The following is a 17,647-nucleotide window of genomic DNA, read 5'->3' on the forward strand; positions in this document are numbered from 1 at the left end:
ATTTAAATAAATGAGAAAAAATGTGGCACAAAAGGATCTGGGGTTAAAGGAAATGGTCAGGAATACTAATGGAACGCTGGCCTTCAGTGCAAGATGCATGGTATATAAAAGGAGGGAAGATCTGATACGAGGGCATGGGACATAAATGAGACCAGGCAGGAGTTCTGTGCACAATTTTGTTGAGGAAGGCTATACTTGCATTGGAATCAGTGCTTGTGGTCTCATCATTGTTGCATTGAGGCCACTTTATAGCTTGCGGAGAAACATCTTATCTTGCTGAACCTCATCATCCCTTGATACCTTTAGGGTCTCAAATTTTATCAGTCACAGCCTTGAGTAGGGATACTAGTCAGGTGACCACATTCAGAGCTGAGCATTCGAGAATCAAAACTCCTTAATTTTAAGAAATCGCTGCTCAGTTCCAAGTGGTTGATCAACTAATCATCAGTCTGTCAGTGATATGAGCCTCTTGACACCTCTCATGCTTCATAGAGATCACCCTTCCTTCTATGAGCTGACCACATCAGCCTCTTATGTCAAGTTACAGCCTACTGAGCCATTGTTACCACATCTCTAAAGCTAGTTTATCATTCATTAGGTATATGATCAAAACTGCCCTTGTACAAATATGACAAGATTTCTTACTTTGATCCTGCTCCAATACAAAACCAACACACCATTGGCCTTGCTGATAGCTTGGAGTGTCTTCATGTAAACTTGCAGTGTTCTTAGACAGAACAACACACAGTTCCTGCCTCCACCACCTCCTCTGGCAACCTGAATATTTGAATATTCTTAATTTTTTTCTGGTGTGCATAAATAAATAAAAATGTTCAAAACTAATAATAACTTTCATCTTAATCCATCAAAACTATTCTCTTCTGTAGAAATGAATGGAAAAGCTATGTCTAAGCAGTTCATCAACATGAGACTATGCTGAAGGAACTCAGCAGGTCAGGCAGCATCTATGAAAAGAGTGAACAGTCGACGTTTTGGGCTTAGATGGTGGGGGAGGGGAGGAAGAAGTACAAGGTGGTAGATGATAGTTGAAACCAGGAGAGAGGGAGGGGGTGAAGTAATGAGCTGGGAAATTTATGGGTGAAAGAGATAAAGGGCTGGAGAAGGGGGCATCTGATAGGAGAGGGTAGAAGACCATGGAAGCAAGGGAAGGAGGAGGAGCACCAAAGGGAGGTGGTGGGCAGGTAACATGATAAGGTGAGAGATGGAAACAGGAATGGGGAAAGGTGAGGGAGGGGGGCATTTACTGAAAGTTCAATAAATTAATGTTTCTCATGAACATGAAGCTCAGGTAGCTTCAGCAGAGATCCTGACAGAATTTCAATTTATCTCTGCAAATCTATGCATTCTAACACCATGAGGAAACTGTTGTCAGAGTACTGTTGTAAGTGTCATTTTCCTCCTGCTAAATTCTGTCCATTATGATCTTATATTTTTTCAGAATTCGCTATGAATATCAGTATAACTCTGATCTATTCTCCTACATAAGTAATTGCAATCTGAACTACTACAGAATTATCATGTGATAAATTATTTTTCACTGACTTTGGGTTAAATATTAATTTATCTGTAAATGCAACAATTAGCAAAGGTAAATATTTGCAGAAGATTGCAATTTTAAAAAGTCTTGGACCTCTGTAATTAGAGATATTCATATAAACTTATAGACTTACATACTACAACAGGTTACAAAACAAAATTGGGCAGCATTGCTGACAGCAGCACATCCCTTCCCAATGAGCTTTACACATATCATGCATGTTTTTGACAGAAGAGAATGGGTACACCACCACCCACCCTAAAAGTCTCCAGTGTGCCCGAACCTACAGTCACCATCGTGGACATAAGATCAATATTCCAGAGGATCAACCTATGGAAATCATTGAGCCCCGAAGGTGGCTTCCTGCATCCTTAGATTCTATGTGGATCATCTGGCAGAAGTAATGCAGACATTTTTAACCATCCTGCTCTAAAACGTCCACAATCACCCTAGTACCCAAGAAAAACAAAATAGTATGCCTTAATGACTACTGACCAGTGGTTCTAATATCTAGCATTAAGAAGTGCTTTGAGAGGACTGTTATAATGACTACCACCTAGTGGTTCTAATATCTACCATTATGAAATGTTTTGAGAGGCACACATCAATTCCAGCTTCCAGACAACTTCAACCCACTGCTTTTTGCCTACAATGTACTCTGTCTCCCTGGCCCTTACACTGGAGTAATTTGGACAGTGAAAAACCAATTTCAGCCTATTGTTTATTGACTATAATTTTGGTGTCAATACTACAATTCCAAGCAAACTCATCAGCAAACTCCAGACCCTGGGAGTTAATGCTTCCCTCTGCAACTGGATCCTTGACTAACGGACCAACAGACCACAATTAGTAAGGATAGGCAGCAACATCTCCAGCCACAAAAATGCTAAGGACAGATTCTCCACAAGGTTGTGTCCTCAGCCCATTACTCTGCTCCCTGTACACTTCTGACTGCGTGGCCAGATTCTGCTGTAACTCCATTACAAGTTTGCAGATGATACCACAATAGTGAGCTGTATGTTACATAATGGTGAGTTGGAATACAGGCAGGAGATAGAGCTTAGTGACATGGTGTCATGTCAACAGTCTTTCCATCAATGTCAACAAATGAAAAGAGCAGATCATTGGCTTCAGAAAGGAGTGAGTGCACCTCCTCCTGTCTAACCAACAACGTTAAGCTGAGAGGGTGGAGAACATCAAGTTCCTAGATGTAAGCATCACCAATAGTATGTACTGGGCCAAACACATTGACGCCATGGTCAACAATGCTTACCAACACCTTTATTTCCTCAGAAGGCTAAAGAAATTTGGCATGTACCCATCAACTCTCACTATTTTTATTGATGCACCATAGAAAATATTCTGTCTAGATGCATAACGGCTTGGCATGGCAACTGCTCTGCACATGAATGCAAGAAGCTCAGAGAGGTGTGGAAACATGTCAACACGTCACAGGAACCTGCCTTTCCTTTGTGGACTCTGTCTACACTTTGCATTGCCTTAGTAAAGCAGCTAGCGTAACCAATCCACCCTGGACATTCTCTCTTCTCCCCTCTCCCACTGGGCAGAACATTCATAAGCCTGAAAGCATGTACCACCAGGCTCAAGTTCAGCTTTTATCCCACTGCTATCAGACTCAGGAAAACACCTCTTGTATAAAAGATGGAATCTTGGCCTCAAACTCTACCTCATTATGATTTTGCACTTTATCGCGCACCTGCATTGCACTTTTTTGGTTGTTTTATTCTTTATTCTACAATATTATTGGTTTACCTTATTCTTGCTCAATGCACCGTGTAATTATTTAATCTGTATGAATAGTACACATGACAAGCATTTCACGCTATCTTCAAAGTTCAAAGTAAATTCATTATTAAAGTACATCTCTGTCATTAGATACTACCTTGAGATCCATTGTCTTGTGGACATTCACATTAAATACAAACATAAAAGAAATAATGAAAAACTATGTACAACAAGATGAACAAAGAACCAATGTGCAAAAGGCAACAAACTGTGCAAATACAAAATGAAAAAAACAATAATAATAAATAAATAAGCAATAAATATTGAGAACATGAGATGAAGAGTCCTTGGTACATGCGACAAAAATAAAGCTATAAATCAACATGTCAATATTCATTGGGTGTTATGCTATTTGGAAAAAAATGTTGGTAACTGCAGACAAAATTCAATGAAAATTGCCTAGGGAATGAACAGTTTGCCAGACTATGACTTTAGCTGGTTGGATCTGGTGAAATTAATCTGGAAAATATGTGCTCTTAATATTGAAAAATTCTTTAAAAATAGTTTACCAAATATTGGTCAATTTTCCAGGTTTAACGTTGTCTCAAGTGTTTATCATTACATCACAGGATATTTGATCAAATGAATTTGTGATTGAGATATGGTGAAAATAATGCAAGTAAATGCAGTACATGAGCTAAACCCAGCAGAAAACCTCGCTATTACAGTAGTTGACACACAGTACAGGCAAATATCCAGCGTACATTTGCTTCTCAGGTATATGGTGGAAGAGAATGCTTAAGGCATGTAAAAATACATTGATAAATCTAATGATATTCTGGAAACAGAACATAATATAAATTCAAGGCATAATTCTTGTCTCAATTTATTCTTTATATCTACTTATGTTATGGAAATTACCATTCAAGTAAATATATCAAAGATACATTATCTTTATGCATGAGACCCAAAAGCATTGCGATCTACTGGGTAGATTTTAACTAGTACAGAAACTGCTATTGATCAGAATGTGTACAAGTAGTAGGAGATATCGTTATAAAACTGGCCATATACATCAAATAAAAGTGAGGGGCAATAGTAAATTTGAATTTCATTAATGTCTATACTATCATGTAATTTGGTAACACAGAATGTAATGTAGAAAATAAGCAGCAATATTGTACAAACACAATCACAATTTAACAAATATGATTGAGAAAGATATTTTGATATGTAATATTAATATCCTAGTAACCTGTAGAAAAGAATATTCTTGTAGCTCATTTGCTGATTTATGACATTACTGCTTTCAGAACAACATTACCATTCTTCTTACTATAGTAACAAAAACGGGAATGGCTTTAAGTAATCATCATAATAGATTATTTTTAATAGCAAATGGCTGAGAAAGTTGAAAGATTATAGTGTAATATGTACTTCTGATCTCATTTACCCTGCAATTATATGATCAGAGCCCTTTAATAGACATGACTGCAACTTTGTAAAGCAATTTAAGTGTTGTGTCACTGCAAGCACAAAGCAAGTAGTTGGATTTTGCTGCCTATTCAGAACCCTTCAATTCGAAACCCGCAGGTCCCAAATTTCTGCACATTCACTGTCAAATGCTGAAATCCAGGCCTTGCTAAACGTATGAAAAGCTGAATCTGTTAACTCTTCCCATCTGGGCTTGCATTATTGAGACAGTGCAGCCGACCTTGAGAAGATTAATCAAAATTTACATTAGAGGAAATGCCCCTCAGATCCTGTGCCAGATCTGACATATAATTCATTGACTTCAATAGAGATTAGAGTACTTCAAATTAGGAGGCAAAGGAGAAGGTAAGTAACTTGTTAAAATTATCTTAGTATGATAATTTTAGTTACTAATATATTTTCAGTGATTTAATGACCTTCTTTCCAAAGTTCAAAGTTCAAATTAAATTTATCACCATATACAACCTTGAGATTTGTTTTCTTGTGCGCATACTCAATAAATCCATAGAATAATAACCATAACAGAACCATAACAGACCGCCCAACTTGGGCATTCAACCAAAGTGCAAAAGAAATAAACAAAAATAATAAATAAATAACAATAAATATATAGAAAATGAGGTGAACAGTCCTTCAAAGTGAGTCCATTGGTTGTGGGAACAGTTCAATGATGGAACAAGTGAAGTTAAGTGAAGTTATTCCCTTTGTTCAAAGTTCAACGGTTCATTTATTACCAAAATATATAACTCTGAAATTTCTCTTCCCATAGTCTACCGGAGGCTAGAGGCCAAGGGGTCTGTCATCCAATGAGCAAAAGACCAGAGGTGCTTAACATTTTCTTCATACTTCATACCCCTTCATGCTAGGATGCTAGGAATAAACTTAGAGGTGTGTGTGTGTGTATGTGTGTGCACGCCCACATGGTGAGGAGGATGAAAGGGGCTTGTTTTGCTTTTGTTATTTTTATGTTTGTTGTGTTCTGTGTTGTTTCACTAAGCATTATGGGTATGTTATGTTGCCATGGGAACACATGGCGATACTTGTGGGCCACTCCCTCCCCGCACATACTTAGTTGCAAATGGCACATTTCACTGTATGATTCAATGTACCAGTGATAAATAAATCTGAATCTAAATCTTAATCTAACGTAAATCCCTCTATAGTCAAGAATCACATTGATTAGAAAACGTTATTGCAGTAGAGTCTGAATTTGTGAAGAAGAGAGCTTAAAAAAAGAAATTGGTTGGACAGTCTATAAATACATCAGGAACAAGAGGATAGCAAGGGAAAGTGTAGGTGCTTTTAATTACTATAAGAGTACTCTATGTGTAGAGCTAGCTAAGGTCAGTGAGTGAATGCCTGCAAGGTGATGTATCTCAAGGTGACAAACATGTACTTTGATAATAAATTTACTTTGAGTTTTGAACTTTGAAAGCTGCTTATCTGTGTGCACCAGGGAGAAGGATGTGGAAGATAATCAGATGAGGAAATCAGTAGGTCAGTATTAAGAAGAAGGAGCTGTTAGCTGTCATGGGATGCATTAGGTTTGGTAAGTCCCTGGGCTTGGGGAGATCTATTGCAGGTTGCAATGGAGAAGATCGCTAAGGCTCTGATGTAGATTTGTGCATCTTCATTGGCCACAGTAAGATACCAGAAGACCAGAGGAGAGTTATGTTGTTCCATTATTTAGGAAGGGCAGTAAGAATTTACCAGGTAATGACAGACTGGTAAGTTTTACATCAGTGCTAAGGAAATTATTGGAGGAATGCTAATGGATAAAATTGACACATATTTGGAAAGGCAGGAGCTGATCAGGAATACTCAGTATTGCTTTCTATGGGAGAAAACTCGCGTCACTACTTGATTGTGTTTTTTGAGGAGGTAATTATGAAGACTGATGAAGGCAGGGGTAGATATTAACTTAAGTAAGCATTTGACAGGGGGCCACATTTGGTGGGCTGGTCCGGAGGGTTAAAGCACTTGGGATCTAAGGCAGGCTAGCTAATTTGATCAAAATAGACAAGATGCAGAGGATAATGGTGGAAGGATGTCTTTCTGATTATAATTTTTTGGCCAGTGGTATGCCCCAGGGAGAAGAGCGGCTGCACTCATTGTTAACAACTTGGATGTGAATATCGGAGGGATGAGTGTTAAGTTTGCAGTTGGCACAAATGTTAGTGGTATCATGGATAGTGAAGAAGGTTGTCTATGGCTGTAGCAGGAAATAATTCAGATGGAAAGTTGGGCAGATAGAATTTAATCCTGATAGGTGGATTTTGGGAAGTCACATTAGGGCATTATGTTAATGAATGGCAGGTCTTTGAAGTTCATGTCTATAATTCCTTAAAAATGGCTACACTGGTTGATAGATTGCTAAAGATAGCATATAGCATACTTGCTTTCATAGATCGGAGCACAGAAAATATAGAAGTTAGGATTAATGTTACAACTTCACAAAACACTAAGTGAGACTGATTTGGCGTATTGCGTGCAGTTCTAGATGCAGAGCAAATGCAGAGATGATTTACTGGGATAGTCAACATTCAAAAAGTTCAAAATAAAATTTTAACTTTTAATTGTCTGATTTGGAGGACTTTAGTTATGGGGAAAGATTGGACAGGTTGGGCTTTCTTTTTCTGGACTGTAGGAGGCAAAGGGATTAAAGTACATAATGATGGAAGGACATAATGTTATAAGAGGCATTGATAGGGTAGATAATCAGAATCTTCCCCATTGCAGGGCTGTAAAAAACAAGAGGGCCTAGGTTTAAGGTGAGAGGAAGATTTAAGGGGATTTGATGGGAAAGGTGACACACAGACTGAGATCTGGAAATCATTGCCAGTAGAGATGATGATATCAGATACAATCTCTACATTTAATATCAGTGCATAAAAAGACAGTGCATGGAAGAATATAGACCAGGTGCTGGCAAGTAGTGTGGATGGGCAACAAGGCTGGAATGGACATGTGAGCTAATTTTAGATTTTGAATGGTTATGTTCAAAAATATATTTAACATAGCACATGATTACAGATGGGAGGGAGAGTACTTTTATAAATTTCTTTGTCAGATCGTCAGATAGCATACATATAAATATATAAAACACATAATTACTTTAATTAACACAAACTCTATGTGCTATAAACATATTTGTTACAATTCTGATATCATACACGGTATGAAAGTATATCAGGAATGAGTACTGAGCACAGTCTTAATCAGGTCTGTCAAAATATCAAAAGCTCCAATTCAGGTTGTTGCTTGGAAATCACTCCTGTTTATCTGTTCTTTATTATAATTGACATACAGGAGAGGCAAGGGCCACTTTATTTCATTTTCGCTTTGGTTGCCTGAGGCTTCCTGAGTTTTGATTGGCCAGCACAACTCTTTGTAGCTGATGTATTTTGACATCCTTATTGAAAAGAAAATGATCACTGCAGGTTTATTGATTATCTGCAGCTGGTTACTAATCATTTACCGTCAGTTCAGATTATATCATGATACGCATTGTCCTAGTAATCTTAAACCACCAAATCCAGTCATATTGTTTTGTATTAAAAAATTGCGTTATATTTAAGTTGCATTTTTTTCTAGAAATTGCTCTGTGATAGTCAGTTTCAAGAATTATTTACTTTTCAGAAACAACTTAATTGCTATTTCAGAGCTGGATTTATAATATTGCACTGCAGAATGCATCAGCTGTTGAAACATCCCTTTCCTCTAGTTAACATAAGAAATATAACTAAGAAATTGTTACAAATGTATCTTCATCAACCCTAAATGCAAAGCCAGCTGAAAATCTGTAAGATTGAGTAAGGAAGTGCATGATCAAAATGTTAAAGGCCATCCCCACTAAACCTGAAAGAATATCATGCAACAGCAGAGGAAGATGTAACATAATTACATATAATCTCTTAATGACGTGTCACTTATTCAACTTTTAACAGAGAAAATAATTCTTAACGGTGTTTACGGAAGCATGAGGAGAAGAAGGAACTGTGTCAAAGTGTCTTGGCTTTGCAGAGATTACTTCAGTTCAAATTAAAATGACGTATTTAGAGAGAGTTCTGTCTTTTTTCAAACCCAAAGTTTACCAGAAGGTAAAACCTGTTTCATCACCTATTATAGGAGAAGTGTGATTGAACTGCAAATAGTACAGAAAAGATTTACAAAGATATTTTGAGGATTAGATGACCCAAATTATAGGGAGAGGATGGCCAGTCTTTATTCCTTGGAAATAGGGGAATGAGGGATGGCCTTACAGATTCGTTTAAAATTATGGGAGGTATAGAGTTAGGGTGAAAGGGAAAGATTTAAAATGGACTGGAGGGGTCCATTTCAGCAGAGTATATGGAATGAGCTGCCAGAGCCAATGGCTGAGATGGGTAGAATACTATCATTTAAGAAGCAACTGGAGAGGTACATAGTATTTGTACTTGTTCTGTTTTCCTGATTTGGATCGTTATTTTATTTCTGATTACTAAATCTCATTACTTAATTGTAAGTTCACAGCTGTTGTTGGTTCCTCTTTATGGCGTTGTTAAGCAATTAGCTTTCATCATCAGGTCGGCCATTATATAATCACTTGTATATTCATTAATTCATCAGAAGCACTTGTAGAAGTTGAAGGAATTTCTATCAATATTTGAATCTGCCTTCTGTTAGAATGCTGAGAAATACTGAATTTTCACACCTGCTCCTTGTATGCTATAATGATTTGGTGACCAAAGTTTACCGCAGGGTAAAACCTTTCTCATCACCATGTTGTCGAAGTGTGGTTAAGCTGCAAAGCTGCCTTCAACTACAGCTACACCAGGACTGGAGTTATCTATCTATCTAGCTTAAGAAAACAGGGAAAACTCTTGAGCCAGGGTAGAATAGTAAAAATAGAGAGACAATACTTCTCGGCGTTCGAATTAAAGGCAGATTCAAATATTGATTGAAATTCCTTCGACTTCCAACAAGTGCTTCTAAGAAACTAATGAATATACAAGCAATGGCCAACCTGGTGATGAAAGCTAATTGCTAACAACACCGTAATGAGTAATCAACAACAGCTGTGAACTTACAATTAAACCACGAATCCAGTAATTAGAAATAAAATAGCACTCCTAATCAGGTAAGACATAACAGAACTTATAGGTATATGGTCTCAGGGAGATATGGCCTGAACACAAAATATTGTGACTAGCCCGTTGCACCTTGATAGGCACAGACTCATAGGACCAAAGGGTCTGTGTCCATGTTGCATTGCTTTAGTGTGAGTTTTAATTGCCTGAAATGATGGTGGTGACTTCACATTCAGAGCGCCTTTAATGCAAAATGTAAAGAAAGCTTTGGCTATCATAACTCAGCAGGTCAGTCAGGAATTATTAAGACGGAAGAGGTTCAAGTTGGTTTTACTGCCCTGTTACTCTGTCCACCTAATTGCCAATGCTAGTAGCAGTTTTGACACATCTGTATAGTACTGGTCAGTAGTATATGTCCCGTAAAGACGTGACAGAATGAACAGTAGTATTATTAATGGACCTTACTTGCCTTGAGGTCGTAGGAAGGAGGCAAAAACTATACTACGTGAAGGTGAGAGATTGTTGGTATGATTCAGTAATCATATAGAAGGATTCTTCCAGGGTCTCAAACACTCCTGCCAGCTGAAATACCCATTTACTGGTTTCATTTCTCAATTTAGTGTTCTGTATTTACTATTATTTTTGCAGTCTCCTCTAAAACTAGGGAGATCAAAAGGAGGTTGCATGAATCCTTTGCAGAACTCCTTCTTTCTGAATGAAAACATAAGCCTCAGCTTCTGGGCACCTGTCACTTTAATTCTCTGGTCCACTCCCACCCTGACTTTTTCATCTTGGCCTCTTGGGCTATTATCACAAAGCCCAATGTAAACTCATGGAATAGCGCCTCATCTTTCTCATTCAACGAGTTCAAGAAATTCAAACAATGACTGCATTTCTGCCAGAACTATTTTTTTTTGTATCTTCACGTGTCTCACTGTCATTTTGTTTTATTTTGATCCATTATTAATTTTACTTTTAACTCCACTTCATAAAGAATCTTCCTTTTGATGTAGAAGAGGCGTTTACATCAGTGATTATTTCATCGCTACTTGACTAGAATAGATCTGAAAATGGAACTATTTCGTAAAGAGCTTTGCTCTGCTTTTTCTAATATTTTACCATATCTCATGTTTCCGTTTTACTCATATCTTGACTGTCTACTCCTTATTAATTTTTATTTCTGTCCTTTTATAGTAGTTTATGCCAAAGACATGATATGTTGAAACATATCATAATTCATCTATTAACTACAATAAAGCCAGTGAGTTGACAATGACCTGTGCTTGACTCTCCAGATTTGACTTTAAAAATGGATTTAATACAGAGGTAATTATTCTTACAACAGTCCAGAATTAAACACCTAACTTGATGTTCAGCATTTAGTGAAATATTGTTGCCTTGATTATTCAGTAGGAGGTAACTGAGATAGGTCAGAGAGAAGTGTTCTTTCAGCTTCTCTTAACTTTGATGTTGAGGAAAGTTCCAGTCCCTGCAACAGACCCATACTCCAAACGTCTTGAGACAAGCGAAGTCCACTACTCGAAGAGTTAAATTTCTGTTGCTAATTCTACAATATCCTTTAAACCATTTTTCATCAGCTGAGCCAAACATTTGGATGTATTGCTTCATGGTAGCTTCATTCTTTTAGTATGACAGTCAGTTTTAAAAATAAATGATGTTACAGTGCTTAACTTGTGACAAATCACCACTAGATATCTCTTCCAATGTGCAAGGCTTTCTGAATTTAGGTTGTCCTATACCATACATAAACATTGCACCTACAATTGAGTCAAATAACAAATATACTAATAGTTGTTTTATATATATATATATATATATATATGTATATAGGATCTATATTCAATTAAAATAGAGTAATATCTGTCTGACTTCGTAATGGTCCTAACACAGTTAAGATTAAAAAGCCCCCATTGCACCTTTGTTCAAAAAGGAATATAACTTCACAACTAAATGACATACTGTTCAACATAGGACATATTGGAAACCATAACACGGCAACAGGTAGAAGAGTTGTCCTAGCAGTGACAAGGCTTTGTTCTCTTGTAATTACAGAGCATTATGATAACATCACAATGACATAAGATTAATGTTCCAGCCAATAGTCATTTCATTGCTGTAAGTGTCACATGGTCATATGTTATTCGTTTGCCCAGCATTTTGCTTGTTATATGTTGTTCACAGAGATGAGAACACAGAAAGTGAGAACTTCTTCAGGTTATGTCAAACAATTTAACATTCGAAAAGCAAAGATGACATCAATCAATCAATTCTCAATTCACTTATCTGACAATTTTACGCAATTCTTTCAGCCTTCTGGGGTTTGAAGTATATATTTTAAACACCTTAGAAATACTTGACAGAATTCTTCAGCATTCATGAAAAATGAACAATACGAGGTACAGCAGATTATGATCATCACAAGTACATTCAGCTGTTATTACTATTTATTCTACAATAAAAAATGTCTTTAATGGTATACGGATATGAATTCAAATTCTAATATTTCATTTATGCCCCAATAGCCATTGCTTCATAAATGATTATTAGCGTAAAATTTCAGACGTAGGAAACCACTAAACATGATTGAAGAGGTGGTTTATTCAAAGTCAAGAGTCACAGTTTAATAGAGCAAGTTGCCACTAAATGTGGTGCGTGAATCACTGATGAAAGATGTAGACACGTTTTTGATTAGTGACTGGAAGGACACAAAGTTATGTTGCTGCAGGAAATAAATAAAATTGCTTGTAAGGGTCACAAGTGCAAAATGTTGGCAAACAGCAAAATGAGCTGGATAAATTAAATGGATTGTTCACATTCTCCAGATTTAATATCTTCTGCCAATGAATAGTAACTGAAGAAATATTTAATGACCTTGAAATCTGCTCTTTTTTATTGGTTACAAAAGAATAACACTTCATCCATTTAGTATTATTTACTGATGCTTAAAGTATCAGTTCATTTATGAGTGAAAGCTGTTGTCAATCTAATGTGCATTTTCTTTTTCTATATATTTTACTCATTGCTCAGTTTCATTAGTAGGTTTTTCTTGACCCTGCTTTATATCTAATACAATATCGCACACATAATAAATTTCAGAACACAGCATCAAGACGTGCACACTCTTGGAAAAAAAACATATGGACAGGCAGGCTCAGGGAGACTATAATTAATCTATTCTAGTCTCACATTCAAGGTAACTATTGCAACGCAGAGGCAAGATCCCAAAATATTGACAATCATAATGTCAGATGTTGTGCTGAAATAAAAAAAAGACTTCCATTAACTGGTTGAAAGCCTCATTCTACTCCAGTAGAACTTAAATGAAATCTTCCATACTTAACCATTTTGAGGGAATTTATTTTCAAAATAATTTTGTATTGAGATGTAATTTACTGGATATAATGTTTAGAAGTTTAAAATGTGACAGAGGACTATGACAATGACTTATAAAATTACAGAATACCACTAAGAGCCACAAATTGCCACATATGTTACTGACAATACAGGCATGGAATAGTATCAAGTTACCAACAAGAAGGCATCTGAGAAGACGAATAGCTGTAGTGGTGCCTTAACTTTGCCTCTTTAACTGCAATCACTCAAAGCAACATGCGGAAAAAGAAATCAAAAACAGAACCAGGCACTGTTGTTAAAACTTATAAAAGATGTAATGTTCTTAAGGTTATATAAAATGGCTTCAATGGCACTCAGTGATTGTTTTGAGGCTTGGGTTTCAATTTAGAGGTCCCTTGGATAATATTAACAGGCATAAAAGAAACTCATTATGCAACAATTATGCAAAAACTGACAATAACAGACATCCACTTGTATTTTACAGCTTCTCTGGGTGCATGGAATGAGCTGATATTTATAAAACAGCATTATTGCTGGAAAAGTAAAAATCAACTGTTCCAGTATTTTAAAAGAAACCAAACAGAAGTAAATATTATAACTTTCTACTATCTGAAAGAAAATGAATAAACATTTCCATACTCACTGAAGGGAGAATTTTCCTTCTTTGTTCCGCCAACTTTGCCATTCCTATCGATCTTGAGAAAGTATTTGGTGAAAGAGAACAGCTTCCTCCACCGCACATCTCCTTCCAGGTACTTGTAGCTGCGCACATGCCTTCCCAGGCTGTACGAAGAGCTTGTGATATTCGGAGACGGCATATCTCTGCTGATGTCATTGCAGGCAACAGACGAAGAACAGAGCAGGAAGAGGAGAAAGACATAAGCCAGGTGTGTAAAGGCTGAGGCACTCTTTGTCAGTATCCATTTCCACATTGTACTGAAGCTCTTGGCGCTAGAAATAGTCTCATAAAAAGAAACATGCTGGAATACCAAGGACACTTAAGCTGCAGGTTGATAGTTTGTTACTGGTCTTCTCTGTTTGACCCCTGTTATCCTTTGAATGAAACTCATCAATATCCATACTTCAGGTGATAAATCATATCCAATGTTGGATTTCCTGTACTTCTTTCCACGCTTTGCAGAATTACTGTGCTCCTCAAATATCCCTTTGGTGCTTTTATTATTATTTCATTAGTCATGTAAGGATAATTTCTGTGAATGTCCTTTTCTGAATATTAGTTGATAAAGTAACTCCAGAAAGATGAATTGAGTCCTGAAATAACTTCGTTTTCCTCTGACAACGACACACAAAGTTAGTTCAGATCTGTTGAGGATACCGGACAGATCAAGGGAAGCTGGTAGCTTTGAATAAGACAGAAGTGTTTTTCCTTATGGTTAAACAGGTCAAAAACCAGTGAAAAATGTTACTGATTACCACACTGAACTGGGATGTGCTTACCACAGTGGTGCGTCAGCCAGTTATTGGTCAGGCAGCAGTGGACATCTGAAACCATGTACTGGAAGAAAATTCTTCTGAGGGAACTATGCAGATCACTGATTGTAAGCCTTCTGGAGCTTTCAGTCTTGCTAATTGCCGTTACTGTTCCTCTTCCCTCTGACAGCCGGCCACCAGCATGGGTTGTATAATCATGCTTTACTAATCTCACTCTCTTCCGGGCTAAACCCAACTCCCTCTAGGGAGCCCCTTTGGACTTTCCAGCGTGGGCTTTTTTGGCAGCAAAATACTTGAGAGCCACCTGGAGCTTGCTGCTTTCTGACTGTTCCTGAAAGGGAGACCAGTCGCAGAGTCCTGCAAACCAGATTATATACTGGTCAGGAAGAACAGACAGATACTATTAATTTCTATTTTAACCTCTGCTAACTTTGAAGGAAGCCCTAATTTTATAAATCATTTGTACTTAGCGTCCATAAATGAAACATTCACACTTCTATTCACTGCCTTTTAATCCCTTTTTTAAATCATATAAAGTATTCTAACTTAGATCTTCTTTATATTTACAGGATTATATAAACCTTAATGAACAGATTGTAACTGTTAACATGAGTCATACATTGAATACATTCTCCCTTCAAGCTCATGCACTTTGTAGCATTAGAAATGTTTTGATCTTAAAAATACGAATCTGTATTTAAACAGCATGCGCCAGAACACATAGAAAAATATGTTCCTAATCACTTTATTATGTTGCCTATAGTACACATTATGAGTCATTCAAAAGTTGTAGACATCTCCCTGTCTTTCACCATTAGTGTAGCATCCCTCAGTGTCCTAGTGCATTCTATTACTGAGTCACCTCAGGATTAAATTGAGAAAGCCTGAGAAAGGTTCCAGAGCAAAGATACACTATGTAACAGAATTCAATCTTACCCAATAGATTCAGCTCCTAACATAAATGTATGAATGCAGATTATATCTCTGTAATGAGGCCTGATTCAGGCTCAGTTACTTCAAAGGCCTGAAATTCTACCTCCCTCTTAGTGGCAACAATCAGATCTTAATAGACTCCATTATTAATTGTTTTGCTGCCCTCTTTGAAAAAAGATTTGTCCTCAATATAAGGTTTCAAAGTTAAGGGTTGCATTTAACTTTTATTATTTTTCCTTAAGATACCACACCTTTTTATTGTTGAGAGTCATTATAACAAACGTTTAGTCATTAGTAAAAAGCATTTAGTCAGGTAATGATTAAGACTTAATTAATTTATTTCTCAGCCTTTTATAATGTGTATGTGTGTAAGTGTACATATAAAATACATACCTATAGTATGATCTGATTAGTGAGCCCCAGATCTGCTATTGCTTTTATGTCTTCTGATTAAATAGGGAAGGTTGTTGCAATTCAGGGCAGAGGTAGCTGCAGTCTCTTTTGTGAAAGAGTCATAGGAGACAGAAAAGGAGCCCAAAAACTCCAGCAGAGAGGCCGTGGACTCTGTCACTCTGCTATCTAAGTTCAGACAATAACATTCTTCACGAAAGAATTAACTCTCTGTGAACTAACAGACGCATCCCACCTTGACCACTAAGCCAGACACTAAACCACTCAGCTTTGCGGTGACATTACTGAGAATTCCTTGCCTGTATGGTCCTTTCAATGGTTTTCCAGGCCTTCGTTAATGCTCAGTTCTGACCTAAGTACATATATAATAATGCCATACTCTGTGGTGGAACAGTAGCGTGGCGGTTAGTGTAATGCTATCAAAATACCAGTGACCTGGCTTCAATTCTACTGCTGTCTGTAAGGAAGTTGTGCATTCTCCCCCGAGACCACGTATGTTTCCTCTGGGTGCTCTGGCTTGTTCCCACATTGCAAGACGTATGTGTTAGTAGGTTAATTGGTCACATGGATATAATCGTACGATGCAAGCTTATTGAGCCAGAAGACCCTGTGCTGTGTCTCCAAATAAACAAGTAGTAAGTGCAGAGCTCTATGTTCCATACAGCAAAGGTACACCTTGGCTGTTCTTTTTGGCCATATGTATAAGTTCTTCTTTTCAGGTTTTATTACCAATATTGAAATAAATGTAACCTATGTACAGCCCATAGTTCACAGAGGTAAGATGGGCAGGAATCCTGCTTTCAGTACTGTCTAAGACTTGCCCTGCGATACACTTGAAAGGAAGTCAAATTGTGAAGCTTATGCTGTAAGCATTTTTCATTGACAATGGTACAACAACTCTCCCTTCTGGTCATGAGTTCCACACCAGTGGAATACTTGTTGATTTTCTTGTAGTGTATAACTTATCCTATTGAAATATAATAAAGCTTTACATTTGTACTTTAAGTGGTTGGGTATCTGCATGTGCATTACTATTCTGATGTGCAAAAATACTAAGAGTTTATATATTAGATTTTATTCAGAAACATCCAGAAGAAGCTACAGTACATTAGCAGTTATACTGGTTACTAGCGAAAGCATGATATACCCTTGCAACAAACACAGCATGCTGGAGGAACTCAGCAGGCCAGGCAGCATCTATGGAAAAAGTACAGTTGACATTTCGAGCCGAGACCCTTTGTCAGGAGTCCTGGCCTGCTGAGTTCCTCCAGCATCTTGTGTGTGTTCCGTGGATTTTCAGCATCGGCAGATTTTCTCTTGTTTGTGATGATATACCCTAGATTTTTTTCATCCATTTCTCATTTTCCACATGACCACCATTCAAAATGTTGCATATTATCCTGGATTTGTAATTATTGTTCCATGAATGTGAAAGGAGCATAATTCTAAAGGTTGTTCTAACTGGTGCTAATGGTTCCGTATCGGAAGGAAGTTTTGAATGGAGACTGAAAAAACTGGATAATAGCAAATCTTGTTTTTTTTTTAGCAGCTACAAACTTAAACCAATTACCAATGCTATTTGTATTCAGAGTAAACACTTGAAATTTTA

At 37.1% G+C, this 17,647-nt stretch overlaps 1 protein-coding gene across 1 annotated transcript in view; it reads right to left on the minus strand.

Moving 5' to 3' along the window:
- LOC134343377 (fibroblast growth factor 10-like) overlaps window positions 1–17,647 on the minus strand; it is a 175,005-nt gene that overhangs the window by 113,697 nt on the left and 43,661 nt on the right. Inside the window, exon 3 of the mRNA XM_063042079.1 lies at window positions 13,886–15,051. Coding sequence (XP_062898149.1) covers window positions 13,886–14,174 — 289 coding nt within the window. The 5' untranslated portion in view covers window positions 14,175–15,051. The remainder of the gene's footprint in view (window positions 1–13,885; window positions 15,052–17,647) is intronic.

The sequence above is a fragment of the Mobula hypostoma genome, chromosome 3, assembly GCF_963921235.1.
Source record: "Mobula hypostoma chromosome 3, sMobHyp1.1, whole genome shotgun sequence".
Classification (NCBI taxonomy): Eukaryota; Metazoa; Chordata; class Chondrichthyes; order Myliobatiformes; family Myliobatidae; genus Mobula; species Mobula hypostoma.